At 40.6% G+C, this 15,557-nt stretch overlaps 2 protein-coding genes across 2 annotated transcripts; both read left to right on the top strand.

Moving 5' to 3' along the window:
* Window positions 1-212: 212 nt before the first annotated feature.
* trh (thyrotropin-releasing hormone) lies at window positions 213-4,903 on the top strand. The gene is made up of 4 exons (XM_084365918.1): window positions 213-296; window positions 2,272-2,541; window positions 2,919-3,126; window positions 3,580-4,903. The coding sequence occupies exons 3-4, from the start codon at window positions 2,937-2,939 to the stop codon at window positions 4,200-4,202; spliced, it is 813 nt and encodes a 270-aa protein (XP_084222044.1). The 5' UTR covers window positions 213-296; window positions 2,272-2,541; window positions 2,919-2,936; the 3' UTR covers window positions 4,203-4,903.
* A 2,688-nt stretch (window positions 4,904-7,591) lies between these two features.
* rbsn (rabenosyn, RAB effector) lies at window positions 7,592-15,556 on the top strand. Its single transcript, XM_084367862.1, has 12 exons — window positions 7,592-7,683; window positions 8,590-8,867; window positions 9,191-9,325; window positions 9,431-9,531; window positions 9,866-9,911; window positions 10,015-10,176; window positions 10,266-10,528; window positions 10,710-10,780; window positions 10,874-10,960; window positions 11,065-11,167; window positions 11,651-11,755; window positions 11,969-15,556. Exons 2-12 carry the CDS (start codon window positions 8,705-8,707, stop codon window positions 13,076-13,078), a joined length of 2,346 nt encoding a protein of 781 aa, XP_084223988.1. The 5' UTR covers window positions 7,592-7,683; window positions 8,590-8,704; the 3' UTR covers window positions 13,079-15,556.
* The last annotated feature ends 1 nt before the right edge of the window (window position 15,557 follows it).

The raw sequence follows: 15,557 nt of genomic DNA, 5'->3' as shown, positions 1-15,557 counted from the left end.
GAGGAATCCAGAGAGTTTCATACAGTTATTGATGTCAACTATTTAATTGAGAACTTCTTCCCAAGTGAATTGCCGACTGTCTGCTCATGTACTCAGGACCAGCTCGGCAACGATCAAGTGAACACACCGACCACCACTGACCGGAAAACCAGCTGAGATGACCATCCACTGATACTGACACACTCCACCTGAACAGAAGTAGACAGGAGCAGACCTCTTGGATCTTTCTCAGAAGCATCTGCATGTTTAAATCTCAGTACATCATATCAGAGCTCTGAACACTGTGTAGAAAAAAGGTGAGGAACAGGTTGTCCTGTGTTGTTTTGTTAACTCCTGTTTAACCTCTACTTTAACTGACTTCCCCCAAGAAAATGTAGTCTTTATCTACTCAACCCCATGCAGATGGACAGTCAGGTGAACTTTCTCAGTCCACAAACGATTTCTGGAGCTTCACAGCAAACCAATGTTGCAGCATTCTCCTAAACAACTGAAGTAAATGGGGGGAAAAAGACTTCCATACAGCTCATCTGGCTTGATCCTAGCCTCCACAAGCCCCAAGATCCCAAATTGATTTGAAAAAATAATATTTACACCCTCAATGTTAACTCTTTTAGATTCGTAGCTACAGTGAAGATTTCCACTTTAAAAAGGATGAAAATAACGTCTTGTCAAATCAGTTTGGGATCTTGGGGTTTCCCGGGGACTTTGATTACACCAGATAAGGTTTTTTTTTAAAGTTTTACAACAAGTCCCCATCGACTTTAGTTGTTTAGGAGAATTCTGCAACGTTGTTTTGCTGTGAAGCTCCAGAAATGTTTTGTTGACTATGAAACTTCAACCTACTTTCCATCAGTATGGGGGTGAGTAGATAAAGACTGCATTTTCATTTTTTGCTCAACTTACCCTTTAATGAGGATGAGCTAGTTTTAACTAATGCTTACAGATCAACTAATGATCATTTTCATTGTGGATTAATCTGCTGATTCTCTTGATCAATACTTGTGAATTTAGTCAAATGTAAGGAACGAAGGGACAAGAAGCAAATTCTTAGATGGGGAAGCGGAAACTATGAAATATTAAATATGATTCATCTAAGCAGCTGATGATTAATGTTACTGATAATTAATTAATTGATCAATCAAGTTTTACTTGTATAAGCAGTTGGATAGTTTCATCTTTTACAGTGAAACTTAGTTTCTATTGTTTCTTCTTTATCTGCAAAGTAACCAGGCTGACACTTCACCATCATTAATAAATGGTAAATATATAGTTAATTTAAGTTTAGTTAATAGTTATTTCTCTGATAATACACAACAAAATGCTTAAATGAAACTATAATTAAGCAATTGTTTATTGTTAAGTTGCAACTATGTTAATAACATTTTGTAATGTTTATCAAATACTGTGTAGTTCATCATACATATTATTTGGATGGCCATTATGAAGTGGAAACTAATGTTTATAAACCCTTATAATTGTTTAATAAATGGTTTATAAAGCATTTGTTTAGTATTATTATAAGTATTATTACTTACTCCGGCTGTCAGATAAATGCTGTGGCTTAAAAAGTACAATGCTGTAGTGGAGTAGATGAAGGGAAAAGAAGAAAATGGAAATACTCCATGAAAGTACATGTAGCCCATGTCGAGTTTCAGTACTTAAATAAATGTACTCATACCTTTCACCACCAAATAAGACAAATAACATAAATAAACAGGCTTCAGAAACCACCATATTTTGTTCTCCTGGTTGCTTCAGAACAAGTAAAAATCCCCTGCCTGCTCCCACTGCATGTAAAACTTGTTAGATCCTCCTCCTGCTACGTTCAGCTGTGTTGCATCGTGACCAGATAGTGAGTTATGTACTCAGAAGAAGCAGATGGATTCAGCTCTCCCCCCTGAGTCCTGTGACCTCAGGGTATTTATGAAAAATATATAAATGCATCTCTCTGCGGTCCTCACTGGCGCCCCATGGGAGGCTGTCAGATTTTTTTTTTAAACCATTAATGTCTGAGTGGCAAACAGCAATAAAAAAACAAGATAGAAGCGTGTTGTAAGGATACTCAATATGAACAATGTTAAATTAAATTAAATTTAATTTAATTAAACACTATTCATCCACGCCAAATCAAAGATTGTTCCCCTTTAAAAGATAATTGATTAAAAACTGTGTATGTGTTGTCTAAAATTCACCTTTAACGAATTATTGTTGTCTTATCCTGTCATCATTCAAACGTTTATTTGTTTTTTTTTTCAATGACAACTCGGGCAGAGGCCCCTATAAGGCGATCATTCACCACATCCAGTTGCGCACGACTTGGTGACATCAGTGGGGACGAGGGATCCTGAAAAATGACTCCAGCGTTGGTGTGACGACAGTGAGCAGTTAGTATAAATACAGGGCAGGAAAGTTATCCGCTCATACCTCCAGACTTGGCCTTTACGGGTCACCAACCGCTGCGAGAGGCTGAGAGTGAGAGCGACCATCATAACCGCCGGCGGTGCGCTCCAACAGAGGCAGGAGAATTTGGATACTTCCCAGGTGAGTCTGGTGCATTTCAGGGGAAACAAACTCTGGATTAATTGGAGTAAATATGCCTGTTTTTGTGTTATAAAAGCTTCAGTTTTTACATCTTTTCTTCCAAAATGAGTCAAATCAGCGCAGGAGAATTTAAACTTGTTTCACAGTTTAAGTACTGCTGCGCTGATTTTGTTTTCATAGCAGGTTGACTTGTTCCAGGATTTTTGCTCCAGATTTAAAGGATAGCTATCAGGTTTGAAACAAGCTGAAATTTGCTCTGGAGAGTTTATCTCCTCCGGTTGATTTGCACCTCTTTTCAGAAAAAGAAGACTTGAGAAGTGAAGCTTGTTTACTGCACCCTCATTAATTTAATCTGTGATCATCTTTTTCTTCAACAGACGACCAACTAAATTACCATGAAGTCGACATGCCTGTTCATCTTGGCTTCTTTCGTGGTCTGCAACTTGACAGTGTGTGGAGGACAGGGCATCCCCGCTGACGACGACACGGACCGAAGGACCATAGACGACATCATATTACAGAGAGCAGAGAGTCTCCTGTTACGATCAATTCTGCAAAAGCTGCAGGATGAAGACGGCAGAAACGGTGCGTAAAATGCGCGTCTTGGATGAATTTTACAGGCAAGCCAGGAACGCACCATTTGATGCAATACTTAGAAATGCTTCATTTTCAGTTGCAAGTAAACTGTCATTAAATAGTTGTTGTTGTTTTTTTTGCGCTACTGTGATACTGATGTTGGGTTTGTGTTTGGAGTAGCAATACGTTCCAAAAAGTTGTACGCGTCATGCCTAGATTTGGATGTTTTCCAGTTGTATAATTATGAATGATTTTGAAAAGAATAATGTTTGAAATTGTGTTTGAAAACATGAAAATGGCAGCGTCCCATTCAATACGATGCAAGGACTGTGGACCATCAGCCGCGCTCGTTTGTGCGCAATTTACGCAAGGCGTACCCAAGCTGGGGAAACACATTTCTACAGTAAAGGGATGCAGTTGTGGCAGCTTTGTATAATCTAAACAATGTCTTCCTCTCTCCAGATGGATTTTCCTCTCAGACAGAATGGGTGACAAAACGACAGCATCCCGGTAAGAGGTACAGCGAAGATCTGGAGAAGCGGCAGCATCCGGGCAGGAGAGATGAGGACGAGGATGAACAGTACTTGGATGTTCAAAGGAGACAGCACCCGGGCAAACGCGAAGATGAAATGCACTCGTTCATGGAGCTCCAGAAAAGGCAGCACCCGGGGAAGCGCACCACGATGGGACACGTTTCTGAAAACCCCGTAATGCTCCTGAGTGAACTTTCAAAACGACAGCACCCGGGCAAGCGCTACCTGGTGCTGCACAGCAAACGCCAGCACCCAGGTAAGCGCTATCTGGAGGACGAGGACGGCGATGGAGACTGGGATGATGATGCAGATGGAGACGAAGACCTCGCTGAGTTGGAAAAGCGTCAGCACCCAGGGAAACGCTTTTGGGATAACTCCAGTCCGGATATGGGCACAAACAGTCCGTGTGATGTATTGGACCCTACGAGCTGTAGCAAGACCAGTCTGCTGCTCGACTTTTTAGACAACATAAACAAGAGTCACGCCGAGGAGAAGAGACAACACCCGGGCAAAAGGTTTGCGCCCGAGGAGGAGTCAGTGGAAGGAGAATAGGTTCAACTGAAGTCTGGTGTGCGCTTACTGCTGTATTGTAAACACGTACATGTGTAAATTAAGTGACCATGATGAATTATTAAAAATGAAAAAAGAATTTACATCATTTAATCTTTCATTTAACCAGTTCTAGTATCACCAGTGCAAAAACATTTAACTGCTGTTTGTTTCTTTGGAGAGCTTGTGCGTAATTGTCCTCCAGACTGTGTCGCTGTAAATAAGTTTCTCATAAGAGTGCGTGCCTATGTTGAACTTTATTTATCCTAATTAATACCATCATTATTGATTCCGTTAATCTGGCTACTTGTGCTCAAGTCCGAGAATGAAAGCATTAGTCTATTGGCCTCTGCGATGTTGCCTCTGTGAGGAAACACGCTCGTCAGTACATGCTTGAATATGATAAATCAAAGTGGCTCACGTTCACGGTCACGTGTAGGAAATCCATCCATTGATTGAGTTTGTGTTTTTATTTTTGCTACATGTGTAAAATATAATTAATACCACAGCAAATAAGATGTGTCATTGATTATTTTTCTACTCATCTTTGCATGGATTGAGTTTATTTAACCTGATGTTGTAAACTAAAAGCTACCCTTGCCTTAAAGTCAACCACCAATGTTTTTGTTGGACAATAAAACGCATTGGTAAAAGTGTATGGTTTGTTTAAGTCACTATTAAAGTCTATTAAACTGTTTATTCAACCCAACTACAGGTCTAATTAGTGTGTATCATCTGGAAGGATAAGTGCACTTCAATAGCCTCTCAGGCTGAGTGAGTCAGGTATCCTATTCTCAATTTAATTGGGCTCATTCCACCGGTGCCTTGGGAGCTGCTGTCCACTGGCCTGATCAATATGCAAATTATTCATTGCTGAAACATGCGCACAACTTTCAGCTCCAGCAGTGAGGCCCAGGGTCCAGTGGACTGACAGGAGAAAATGCGCATTATCTCACACACATGCAGGGAATATTTCAGATGAAGTTTTCATGCATAGACTATCTCAGAGAGAATGCAAAGCACAACAGATATGATTTAGATGAATCTTTTGTGGCTTCAGGTTGGTTTGTGAACCCTCACAGATGATGTCTGTAGTGGGGATGTAAGTTTTGAGACGTTTAACCTACGAGTGAAGAGGCAAAGAAAAACATCCAAGATTTCACAAAGCAAGAGCAAAAATGAGAGAAAATTAAAAATAAATAATTTCACAGTAAACATAATATTACAAGCAGGTATATTTTTCATTTATTCAACGTGACACCTCATATTGATGATCCTAACACCCAGAATGAGATGGTCCAAAAAGTCAGATTTTAATTTGCCCCTGACTGACTAACCTGCAAATGAGTTTCTGGCCCCTTCTGACCTCTAAATCCTCCTCCTCCCAGTTGACATCAGCAAGTACACAGCACACGTCACACATGCTATGTGAGGCTTAAAGGTCCTATTTGTCAGAAAAGTTGATTTTTGAGTCTCATCCCCAACCCATCACATAATGAAGCTTTGGGATTGTAGGACGGGTCGACCACCATCCCAAAGCGAGTTGGGTGTGAGACTCAAACATCAACTTTTCTTACTAAAAGGTCCTTTAAACTGTACATAGAGTTTAAAATCTACTAACTGAAGCTGAAATAACTGAACATCTTTAAACTAGATTTTGACACAAGGCCTCTCAACTCACCCTGAGCCTCAGGGTTGGGTAATGACAACAACATCCACCTTGATGCTCTTGTCATTTCAGGTCATATCTTAGTGCCAGGGCCAGTTTTCTGATTTGCACACCGACCTTACATTTGCCAACATAACAACATAATTGAACGTATATGTTTCTGTTTCAAAGATCAAATCAAAACAATAAGAAGTACATTGTGTGTGTCACGGCGGCTTAAAGATAAGTGCAACCAGTAATCCTCAAGTCGAGTGACAAATATCACACTCATGTGGCACATTCAGGTACAAGCCTGCAGGAAGGTGCCACAGTGCTGGATTTGTGGACTGAGCTTCAGCATGTCCTGCTGCTCACACAGACAGAGCAAAGGAGCGAGATGAAGAAAACAACGTGTCCTGGTCAGCTACATTTTTATTGTCCTGACCTCCTGCTGTTATTGGCTGGGGGGCAAAAACCCATAGCCCAAATGATGACGCAAAAAAACAAAAAAACAAAAACAAAAACAAAACAAATGTAAACAGCGAAATACGAGGACAGAGTCTCTGCAGATACAGGAACGAGAGTTATGAGTGAGAGGGATTACATTATGCATTTATAGTCTTTTAAAGAAATTCCTGCATACTATGCCTTTAAAGGAAATTGAGAGACTCAAAGCAGGCAGAAGCAAAGACTACCAGGAGTATTTCTTTGGTTGTGCATCCAAATTTATTCCCATGGTGTATTCGAACTGGTAAATGTGTAAGTGGCTGTGTGTTTTGGAGGCTCAAGGTCTACAAGGTCTGAACTGTAAGATCCTGGATAAATAGATATAGATATTTTAGATGCTATAGCCAGGACCATTAGCATAGATTCCCCATCTAGGAAAAAGTAACATGTTACAAAACTGCTACGCCAACATTAACTACAAATTAAGAAACTGAAGTATAGCAGTATGTGATTCCTTAACTTTCATACAAACGTAGTTTTCAACCTGCCTCTGTACTATAACAGCATAATAGAATTGCTGAAATCCAGTTATGGCTTTACAAATATTCCTATGGTAAGTCATGATTATGGGATACAAAATTAAACATTTGTCTTATAAATTTGACTATTTATCCCATAATTTCTTCATTTTAGTTCTTAAGTATAACTTTTTAACTCATAGTTATGGCTTTCTGCTTTGTAATGTCAACTTTTTAAACTTTTTTTGTTTAATTATTTCGTTTTTTTAATCATATTTATGATCTATTATTTAATGATTATTATCTAAAAATAATTTCCCATTATTATGAGTTTTAATGTTAATTTTTCTTCTTTTGAACTCATAATTATGACTTTTTATGCTATGAAATCGACTTTTATATAATAATTCTTACTTTTTATGTCGTAATTTTGATTTTATGTAATGATTTTGACTTTTTAAATTTATAATTATGATTGATGATGATTTTTGTGTCATAATTCTGACTTCTTATGTCATAATTATTACTTCTTAAAATCATGATATTCTTTATTCACCACATCATTTTGACGTTTTATCCCATGACAGCCTTGACATGAAACTTGATCTACACATGAAATATTATTTTTCAATAACACTAAAGGTGGAAGTACTGTATATACCGTACATAAGCAAATAAACACTGTATGATAACAAGTTCACACCCTGAAAACCGTTCGTGTGTGTTTCCTGTGGTTTGTCCCTCTTCGCTTCCCTTACAGACTGAATGCTAATCACATGACCAGGCAGGGCTGCTGCTGCTGCAGCTGGTGTTGTCGAGCTGTCAAAGGGAGGACCAAGTGTCAACCGAACAGTTATTGTTGTGTTAAATTGTAAGTAGACACCATGCATCTTGTTGATAAGTCCGCGAGTGTTTGTGTTTGTGAAGTTGGAGGTTTTTTGTTCCCGCGTTTTGAACAACGAGCTGGGGAAAGAGAGCGAGAGCTGCTGTTAGCATTTTCTAGCTAACGTTACATTCTCTGTGTTCAGTGTAACGGCGGCGGCCGTTAGCCAAAATGTTAAACAATGTGACTTTAGCCGTTGGATTGTTAACTAATGTACTAACATCACACAACAAATGAAATAGTGCTCACTTACAGGCAAACAAATAAATACTTTTCGTTTAGTTTGTTTTGTTTTGCACTGACTGCGTGTGTGGCATATACAAGCTGACTTAGTGGATTAGTTAGGTGTATAAACTCTTAGCTAACGTTATCTGGTAGCTTTAAACCGTAAGTCATGTTAACTGTAAGTGCATGAGATGAAAAAAATGGGCATATGTAGCGTTGAGTCACTGAAAACATTGTGAAATAATCGTCGTGCAAGATTTGCGTGAGTCATAAAACTGTCGGTTAGCTTGTTAGCTGGAATAACATAAAAACGACCTGCAGCTGATTAGCAGTGAAATGGAGTGGGTGAACATCTGAACCTTTGTTACTGGGCTCTTGAGAGCAACATTACACCATAATTAGCTGAATTTGTACACGTGTAATAACCCCAACTGTATTATAATACGCCCATACCAAGTTAGAAGTTAAATATATGTATTTCATATCTGTGTCTGACAGATAAAAATCCCTGAAAAACCACAGTGTCATGGCAGACAATGTTGTATTTTTACCTGTGTGTGAATACACAAAAACATGATCATGACAACATGTATGAAAAAGTAAGTACACACTTTAATCTGGAATTTTTATGTATTGATTTTGTTGAATCTGCTTTGTCCCGCTCTTCAGTGTCTCTGGTGTGATGGAGCTAATATGGGGTGGGTTTCCCACCCCGTGACATGTGGACCGAAGCAAGACTCCTGCACATCGCATCTGTTCTCCAACAACACGGCCGACTGCTGTCATGGCCTCCAGTTATCCACCCCCCTTTGAGGGCACAGGTGAAGTGAAGGAGGGCTTTCTCTGCCCGCTGTGCCTGAAGGACCTGCAGTCATTCTACCAACTCCAAGACCACTATGAAGAGGAGCACTCTGGGGATGACCGGCACGTCCGGGGACAGCTCAAAAGTATGCCCCATTTATCCACAACCATGATGCCTTTGAGTCTTATGTGTACTGTTTTGTCAGCATGAGGACAGTGTGGCCTTCTTAAAATGCAGTTTCAGGAGAAGAATTTAAATTTGAGGGCACTGCAGTGTTGGACGAGGGTGAATTGTTGCCAGGATGAATTGGCAACTTTTTCTGCTGCAGCTCCTCAGGGAGGGACAGCAGATGAAACAGCACCTAAGCATACACAAATGAATCATACTGTGCATCAGCTTCAGTGTATGTAATATCCTCTCTGCATTTTGACACATGGAGGTAGCTGTCCTAATTTACTTTGTGCACAGGTTTGGTTCAGAAGGCAAAGAAAGCCAAAGACAAGCTGTTGAAAAGGGATGGAGAGGACAGACCGGATACAGGCAGTTATGAGTCCTTCTACTATGGTGGAGTGGACCCCTACATGTGGGAGCCTCAGGAACTGGGTGAGACTGAAAACTGCTTCTCATACCTATTGTATATATTTGATAATTAGTGATAAGAAGGTGTTAAAGCGGCAACCCTATGTTGAACTCTTACTGTTTTTGCAGGAGCGACCAAAAGTCATCTGGACTTCTTTAAAAAGCACCGGGCAGCCAGGATAGATCACTATGTCATTGAGGTCAACAAGCTCATCATCAGACTGGAAAAGGTCTGTTAACAATAGGATTTCATAATTCATTCACACCATATTTTTTTCCTGCTGTTATTAAAATTATATTTATATTTATTTTAGTTAATTAAACTTTAGTGAATAGATACCTACTGTTAATAAACAATTAAATACTTTATAAAACATTTATTAAGCAATTGTGTATTTTGCAGAAGAGAGGGCGCTTGAGCAAAGATAACTGGAGTAAAATCATCCGTTTATTTTAATTATGGGTTAATTATTTGGGTTTGTTTCGCACCCCTACTTAAGACGACTGTAATTTAAGATGGGCTTAACTGTGCCAACTTATTTACCATGAAAATTGTTGTTTCAGTTGACGTCGTTTGACAGGACCAACTCAGATGCTGCCAGGATCAGAGGTTTGTCCACATGTGTTTTCATTACAATTCTGACTTCTCTCAGTGTATGGTGATACTGTTCATTTAACATTGTTAATTAATGAACGTTTGTCCTCTTTTATAGCCATTGAAAAGTCAGTGGTGTCATGGGTGAATGACTCGGATGTCCCGTTCTGTCCCGACTGTGGAAACAAGTTCAACATCCGGAACAGGCGTCACCACTGTCGTCTCTGTGGGTCCATCATGTGTAGGAAGTGTATGGAATTCGTCCCCTTGCCTTTGGCCCGTACGTATGAACAAAAGCCCTGCAAACAAGGAAATCATTAGATATCAAGTTAAAGTTTTGTGAAATGTTTGCCTGGTTTCTGTCCACAGAAAAGCTGATCAGTGGGACCCGGGAGGCCCTGTGCGTACCTGGAAGCCCAGGTCAGACCCAGTCCCCCCCAGCAGGAGGTGGCGGCAGCGGGATGGGCTCCAGGAGGGGCAGCATCAGCAGTCTGAGCAGTGTTACCTCCATGCTGGAGGAAAAGGATGATGAGAAGATACGCTGTTGTCACCACTGTATGGACACACTGCTGAAGAGGCAGCAGAAGTTGGAGGAGAAGGATCATGTGCCAGATATAGTGAAACTTTACGAGGTAAAATGAAAAGTACAGATTTCTCATTCTGTCTCCTCTTCTGTTCCCAGTAGTGCAGTGGATTCGGGGTTTTCTTTTCATGCTGTCTTGAGTTTACACTGTAGTATCCTTCCTGTCATACAAAGTTTTTCTGTTGGGGTTTCCTGTTGTTCACTTTACTCTAAACTTGTCTTCCTGTCAGAGGCTGAGGATGTGCATGGAGAAGGTAGATGAAAAGGCTCCAGAATACATCAGAATGGCCGAATCTCTTAAGTAAGCCCCATGAAAAAGCATTTCTGATATGAGAAATAATCTTCGGATCTTTGAATTGAGAGGCTGTTGCTTAGTGGTTCTATGCTTTCACAGTGCCGGAGAAACCACATACAACCTTGACACTGCTGGTGGACTGAGACTGGAAGTACAGAAATACTATGAACTAATAGATGCCCTGAGGTAGATATCAGTCCTAAATCACTGTTTCCAAATTGAACAGAAGTCTTCTGTCATGATTTGTCTTTTTTAAGATGATCAAATACGGTTTTGTGTTTTATTCACAGTAAGAAAATTTTAACACTAAATGCAAAAGCTGATCCACCACCGCATCCAAAGTCCATCCAGCTGCAGAAAATGATCCGCTATACAGCCACGCTATTCGTCCAGGTGAGACCAATGACAAAGACATAAACCACATTCAGACAGAATAAATATTAAAGGTGCAATATGTAAGAATTCTGGTTAAAAACAAACAAACAAACATCCAAAACTTAAAGTGGCAACAGACAACTTTCCCAGGAGAATAGCAGTTTTCTCAACACTTTTTGTGTTGAAAAGCTTGTTTAGCCTGCTAACCAGGCTGCTAGCTGCATGGCTAACTAGCTAATGGCAGTTAGCAGTGACTATGGTAATATACTGCCCCTTGTCTGTTTTGAGTATGAATTCAACAGTTGTTACATATTGCACCTTTAACATGAAGGGGGGTAACAAAATGTTTCCACCTCTCCTTGAGAAATACATCCTGTCAGAACTAGACTACACACTATCTTCCCTTTGTTACACTTACACAGCATTTCTGCTACAAATGTCTCCTGCTTTGATGATTTTTCCGCCTGAATTTACCCTTTCTTTGTATCTTTCCTGTTTTAGGAGAAGCTGTTGGGTCTTATGTCTTTACCCACAAAGGAGAAGTATGAAGAGCTCAAAGAAAAGAGGAAGGAGGAACAAGAGAAGAGACTTCAGCAAGAGAGACTGGTAAGATTCAATCAATCAATTTTTATTTGTAAAATGCCGATTCACAGCAAAAGTTATCTTATGACACTTTCAGTTGGGGCAGGTATAGACCATACTCTTTAATTAATATTTTTACATAGACTCAACATGGATTGTATACAAATACTTCTGTGTCGACTTTTCATACATGTTACAAGTTACTAAATGTTTATTCTTAATTTCCCTGCTCAACAGGCATCCCAGGAGGCCCTGAAGAAGAGGCAGGAGTCTGAGAAGAACCGTCCACCTCCCAACACTAACGGAGAGCTGCCGCAGGCCCCTAGAGCTCAACGCATGACCAAAGCTGGTGGTTGGCTGCCCTCTGCAGACTCTGCCAATGCACGCAGCGAGCTGGAGGATCCCCTCCTGCAGCAGATTGAGAACATCCAGTCATTCCTTCGTCAAGCACGGGAGGCCCAGCGGACAGATGAGGTAGCTATGCTGGAGGAGAACTTGCGACAGCTGCAGGATGAATACGACCAGCAGCAGACCAGCCTGGCCATTGCGCTCTCCCAGAAGTTGGCTGAGGAAGAGAGCTTGCAGCAGGGCGAGCTCCATCGTCTGGAGGCCCGGGAAAGGGATGAGAGGGAGCTTTGGGGCCCCACTGTGGGGTCCACCCAGCCTTCAATCACCTGGGGGAAGTTGCTGGATATCAGTCCAGGTGAGGGCTTCCAAGAAGAGGAGGAAGCTGAAGCAGAGGAGGAGCTGACTCCTAAAGCTGATAGGAGTCCATCCTCTGTAAGAGCATTCCCTGCTCTCACAAGTCAGGAGGAGTCACCTCCCAGGCTGAGGAGCTTAGGTGGGCATGTAACCCCCCCTGGTGGTGAAGGACAGAACAGCACCTCCCTTAACCCTTTCGATGAGGAGTCTACTCCCGTTGAGGAGGATCCATCCAACCCTTTCTTTGAGGACATCAAAAGGGAGCACAAAGAGGTAACCAATGGGAAGAAAGAATACAACCCCTTCGATGAAGATGAAGACATCGAGGAGGACAAACCGGCTGAGACTGTAGTTGGAAACCCCTTTGAGGAGGAGGACGACACTGACACAGGTAACCCTTTTCTTGAGGCCTCTGGGAATTCTCCAGAAGTCTCGACCAACCCCTTTGACGGGGACGATGATGATGAGGTTTTGCCCGATGTGGACATGATAGAGGAGGAACTGCTGCTGCAGCAGATTGACAACATTAGGGCCTACATTTTTGATGCCAAACTCAGCGGCCGTCTCGACGAGGTGGAGCTCCTGTCAGAGAACCTCAGAGAGCTACAGCACACCCTACAGGACCAGAAAAAAAAGAAGCACTGACACATTTCTTTCAACTCACCTACTCCAATTACCCACTACCTATCAAGTCCTGCAAGGCTAGCTCACTTTACATGACTTATGAGCCCACTGCTTTTAGTTTGGGTGAGGTCTGCTTCACCACGAAAAGATTAGGTTAGTCCCAAAATTAAATACGTACTAGAGCTCAGTAGTCTGGAGAAACTACTAATCCTGCACAGGGGCGCAGAGGGCTGGTGCCTAGCCCAGCACAGTTTACAAGCACTGCAAGTAGAAATCCATTCGTACAGGCAAGTTGCTGAAGATATTAACCCTGTTGTATCGGTGCAAACATGAACAATGGAAGATAGAATGATGCCACTTCAAAGATTTTTAATGGGACTGTCAGATGGTTATTTGAGTTGAGTTTGGCTGTACAGAAGTCAGGATGTCTGGTTTGGCTCTTTGGCAGAAGATATGAACAAAGTCAAAATGTATTAATGGCTAAGGGTAAACACACGAGAGCCATGAAGCAGATGATGCATGTTTTAAAATCTATGGTTATATAAAAAGTTAAGAGTTTGGAAAGTTTTTTTTTTTTTTTTTAAAAGGTTAAAAAAAATCATTCTTATTTCACACTAGTTGTGGTACTTAGTTGTTATAATGTACCATCTACATTACCCACAATGCAACGGCCGACGGTTCAGAGATTTGTGTGTGTATGCTAGTAGCAGTTTATGTCAGGCGACAGGAGTGTGTAGTTCACTTCTTTCTATTCCACACCCCCCAGATTTATTTGTTTTCAATCTTGTTGTCTGTCTACAACTTAAAGGATAAGCTCACTCAAAAATGAAAAGTCAGTCGTTTTGTAGTCCACAAAACATTTTCATAGTCCACTAAACAAGTCCCCATCTACTTCACTTGTTAAGGAGAATACTGCAACACTGTCGTGCTGTGAAGCTCCAGAAATGTTTTGCAGACTATGAAACTTTCCATCAGCACGAGGCTGAGTAGACAATGAATTTTAATTTTTGGGTGAGCTCATCCTTTAAGTTTGTGGTAATTGAAAATCCTGCTGTTCATTAAACTAATACCAAAGAACCAGACCATACATTTCTGTTCTGACTGGGCCATGAATTACTCTCAGACAAAATAACCATCTGATAATTTAACGAGGAACAGTTGAAATTAGACTTTTATGATTGTATTTGAAAGAAACTACTCTTTGAATAATTTGTTACATATTAAAATTGAATCACAGGCTTAAATGACTAATTCAGTCACATGATTCGCACCACTTGTTGCAGCGGCTGGCTTTGTGTCATAGGGAAATTAAAGGCACACAACACAGAATCAAGCCATTCTTGTTGCTCCTGTTAGGTGTTGACTATGATGACACGGCAAGGAAAAGCTTTTAATCTTTAATCATACTGTTAATTACCACGTACACCTTAAGTCAAAGTATTTGTTATAACAGCTGATTATTTCTGTTTCAGTGAAAGTTGCTTTTTCTGTACAAATGAATTCAAATGAGAATGGAAACCTGTTCATGCTCAGTGATATTTTCTCGTCCTGTCTGCATGGTTTAGATCAAAGTTTTACTAAAGCTGATTCACTTCATTATTAATTTTTTTTCTGCATCTTGTCTATGTGATTGGCCTTGGCATGGCTGCATTTTAAATGCCACAGTGAGCCAAGTGAGCAAAACATTTTCCTCGTCCTCCTGTTCGACCCCTAAAGGTTGTGATCTCACCGTTTACAATGGCACTATTGATCCAACTGAGCACTTGGGTTGCATGAATCGTGTGTCTGTGTTTCTTTGAAAGTACTGTTTAACGCAGGACTTTCTATCTAGCTAGTGGCTGAGCTTGTTATCCTGCTTTCATGTTTTATACATTTGGACAAAATGATAAAATCTCTCAGCGCATCGCTACTGTTCCATGCTGTCAGGCAAGATCTGTATGTAAAGCATGTTATCTGTTCAGTAGTGTAAGTCCATTCAGAGTTCATCCACCCAGCACTCACCATGAACATACGAAACACTACTTAACAAGGCACATCGTAGGCAACTTAAGTGAAGAAACAAGACACCAGAATTCACTGAAACCCCAGTGTGCACAGATGTTTATCCATACTTGTAAAGATCGACTAAATTCTTTGGTCAAAACATTTGGGTTTTTTTTGTCAGATTAATTTACACTACATGAATGCCAGCAAGTATTATCACTCACAGTGCTGCCTAGTCCTTACATGGATGTTTCATAGTGCTTTCCTGTCAGTCAGAATGTCCATATTTCTCTTCATAGACATAACAGTGTTTTGTGCAGTCTGTTCATCTCACTGCTCATCTATGACGTCCACAGATTTTAAGCAAGACGTGACACTGTATGTTTTGTGACATTGTGAATAAGTTGAGGAGCTTTGTTAATGTGTGTAAACAGTTGATTTTAGCAACAATAATTGCAAAACCTAAACATTTTGGACACACAGATATCGATTTAATATCTTTAGAAAAATCCATCTC

Source organism: Pagrus pagrus (genome assembly GCF_965226575.1).
Source record: "Pagrus pagrus genome assembly, chromosome: 11".
NCBI lineage: Eukaryota > Metazoa > Chordata > Actinopteri > Spariformes > Sparidae > Pagrus > Pagrus pagrus.
This window is presented reverse-complemented; position numbering and strand designations above follow the sequence as displayed.

What these genes read in the sequence shown, in the direction of transcription:
- rbsn (XM_084367862.1), top strand. Translation starts at nt 8,705, where the DNA reads ATGGCCTCCAGTTATCCACCCCCCTTTGAGGGCACAGGTGAAGTGAAG. An exon ending in AGATGCTGCCAGGATCAGAG is followed by an intron (nt 9,912 to 10,014) that starts GTTTGTCCACAT and finishes CCTCTTTTATAG; the next exon opens with CCATTGAAAAGTCAGTGGTG. An exon ending in CGTCCCCTTGCCTTTGGCCC is followed by an intron (nt 10,177 to 10,265) that starts GTACGTATGAAC and finishes TTCTGTCCACAG; the next exon opens with AAAAGCTGATCAGTGGGACC.
- trh (XM_084365918.1), top strand. Translation starts at nt 2,937, where the DNA reads ATGAAGTCGACATGCCTGTTCATCTTGGCTTCTTTCGTGGTCTGCAAC. An exon ending in GGATGAAGACGGCAGAAACG is followed by an intron (nt 3,127 to 3,579) that starts GTGCGTAAAATG and finishes TCCTCTCTCCAG; the next exon opens with ATGGATTTTCCTCTCAGACA.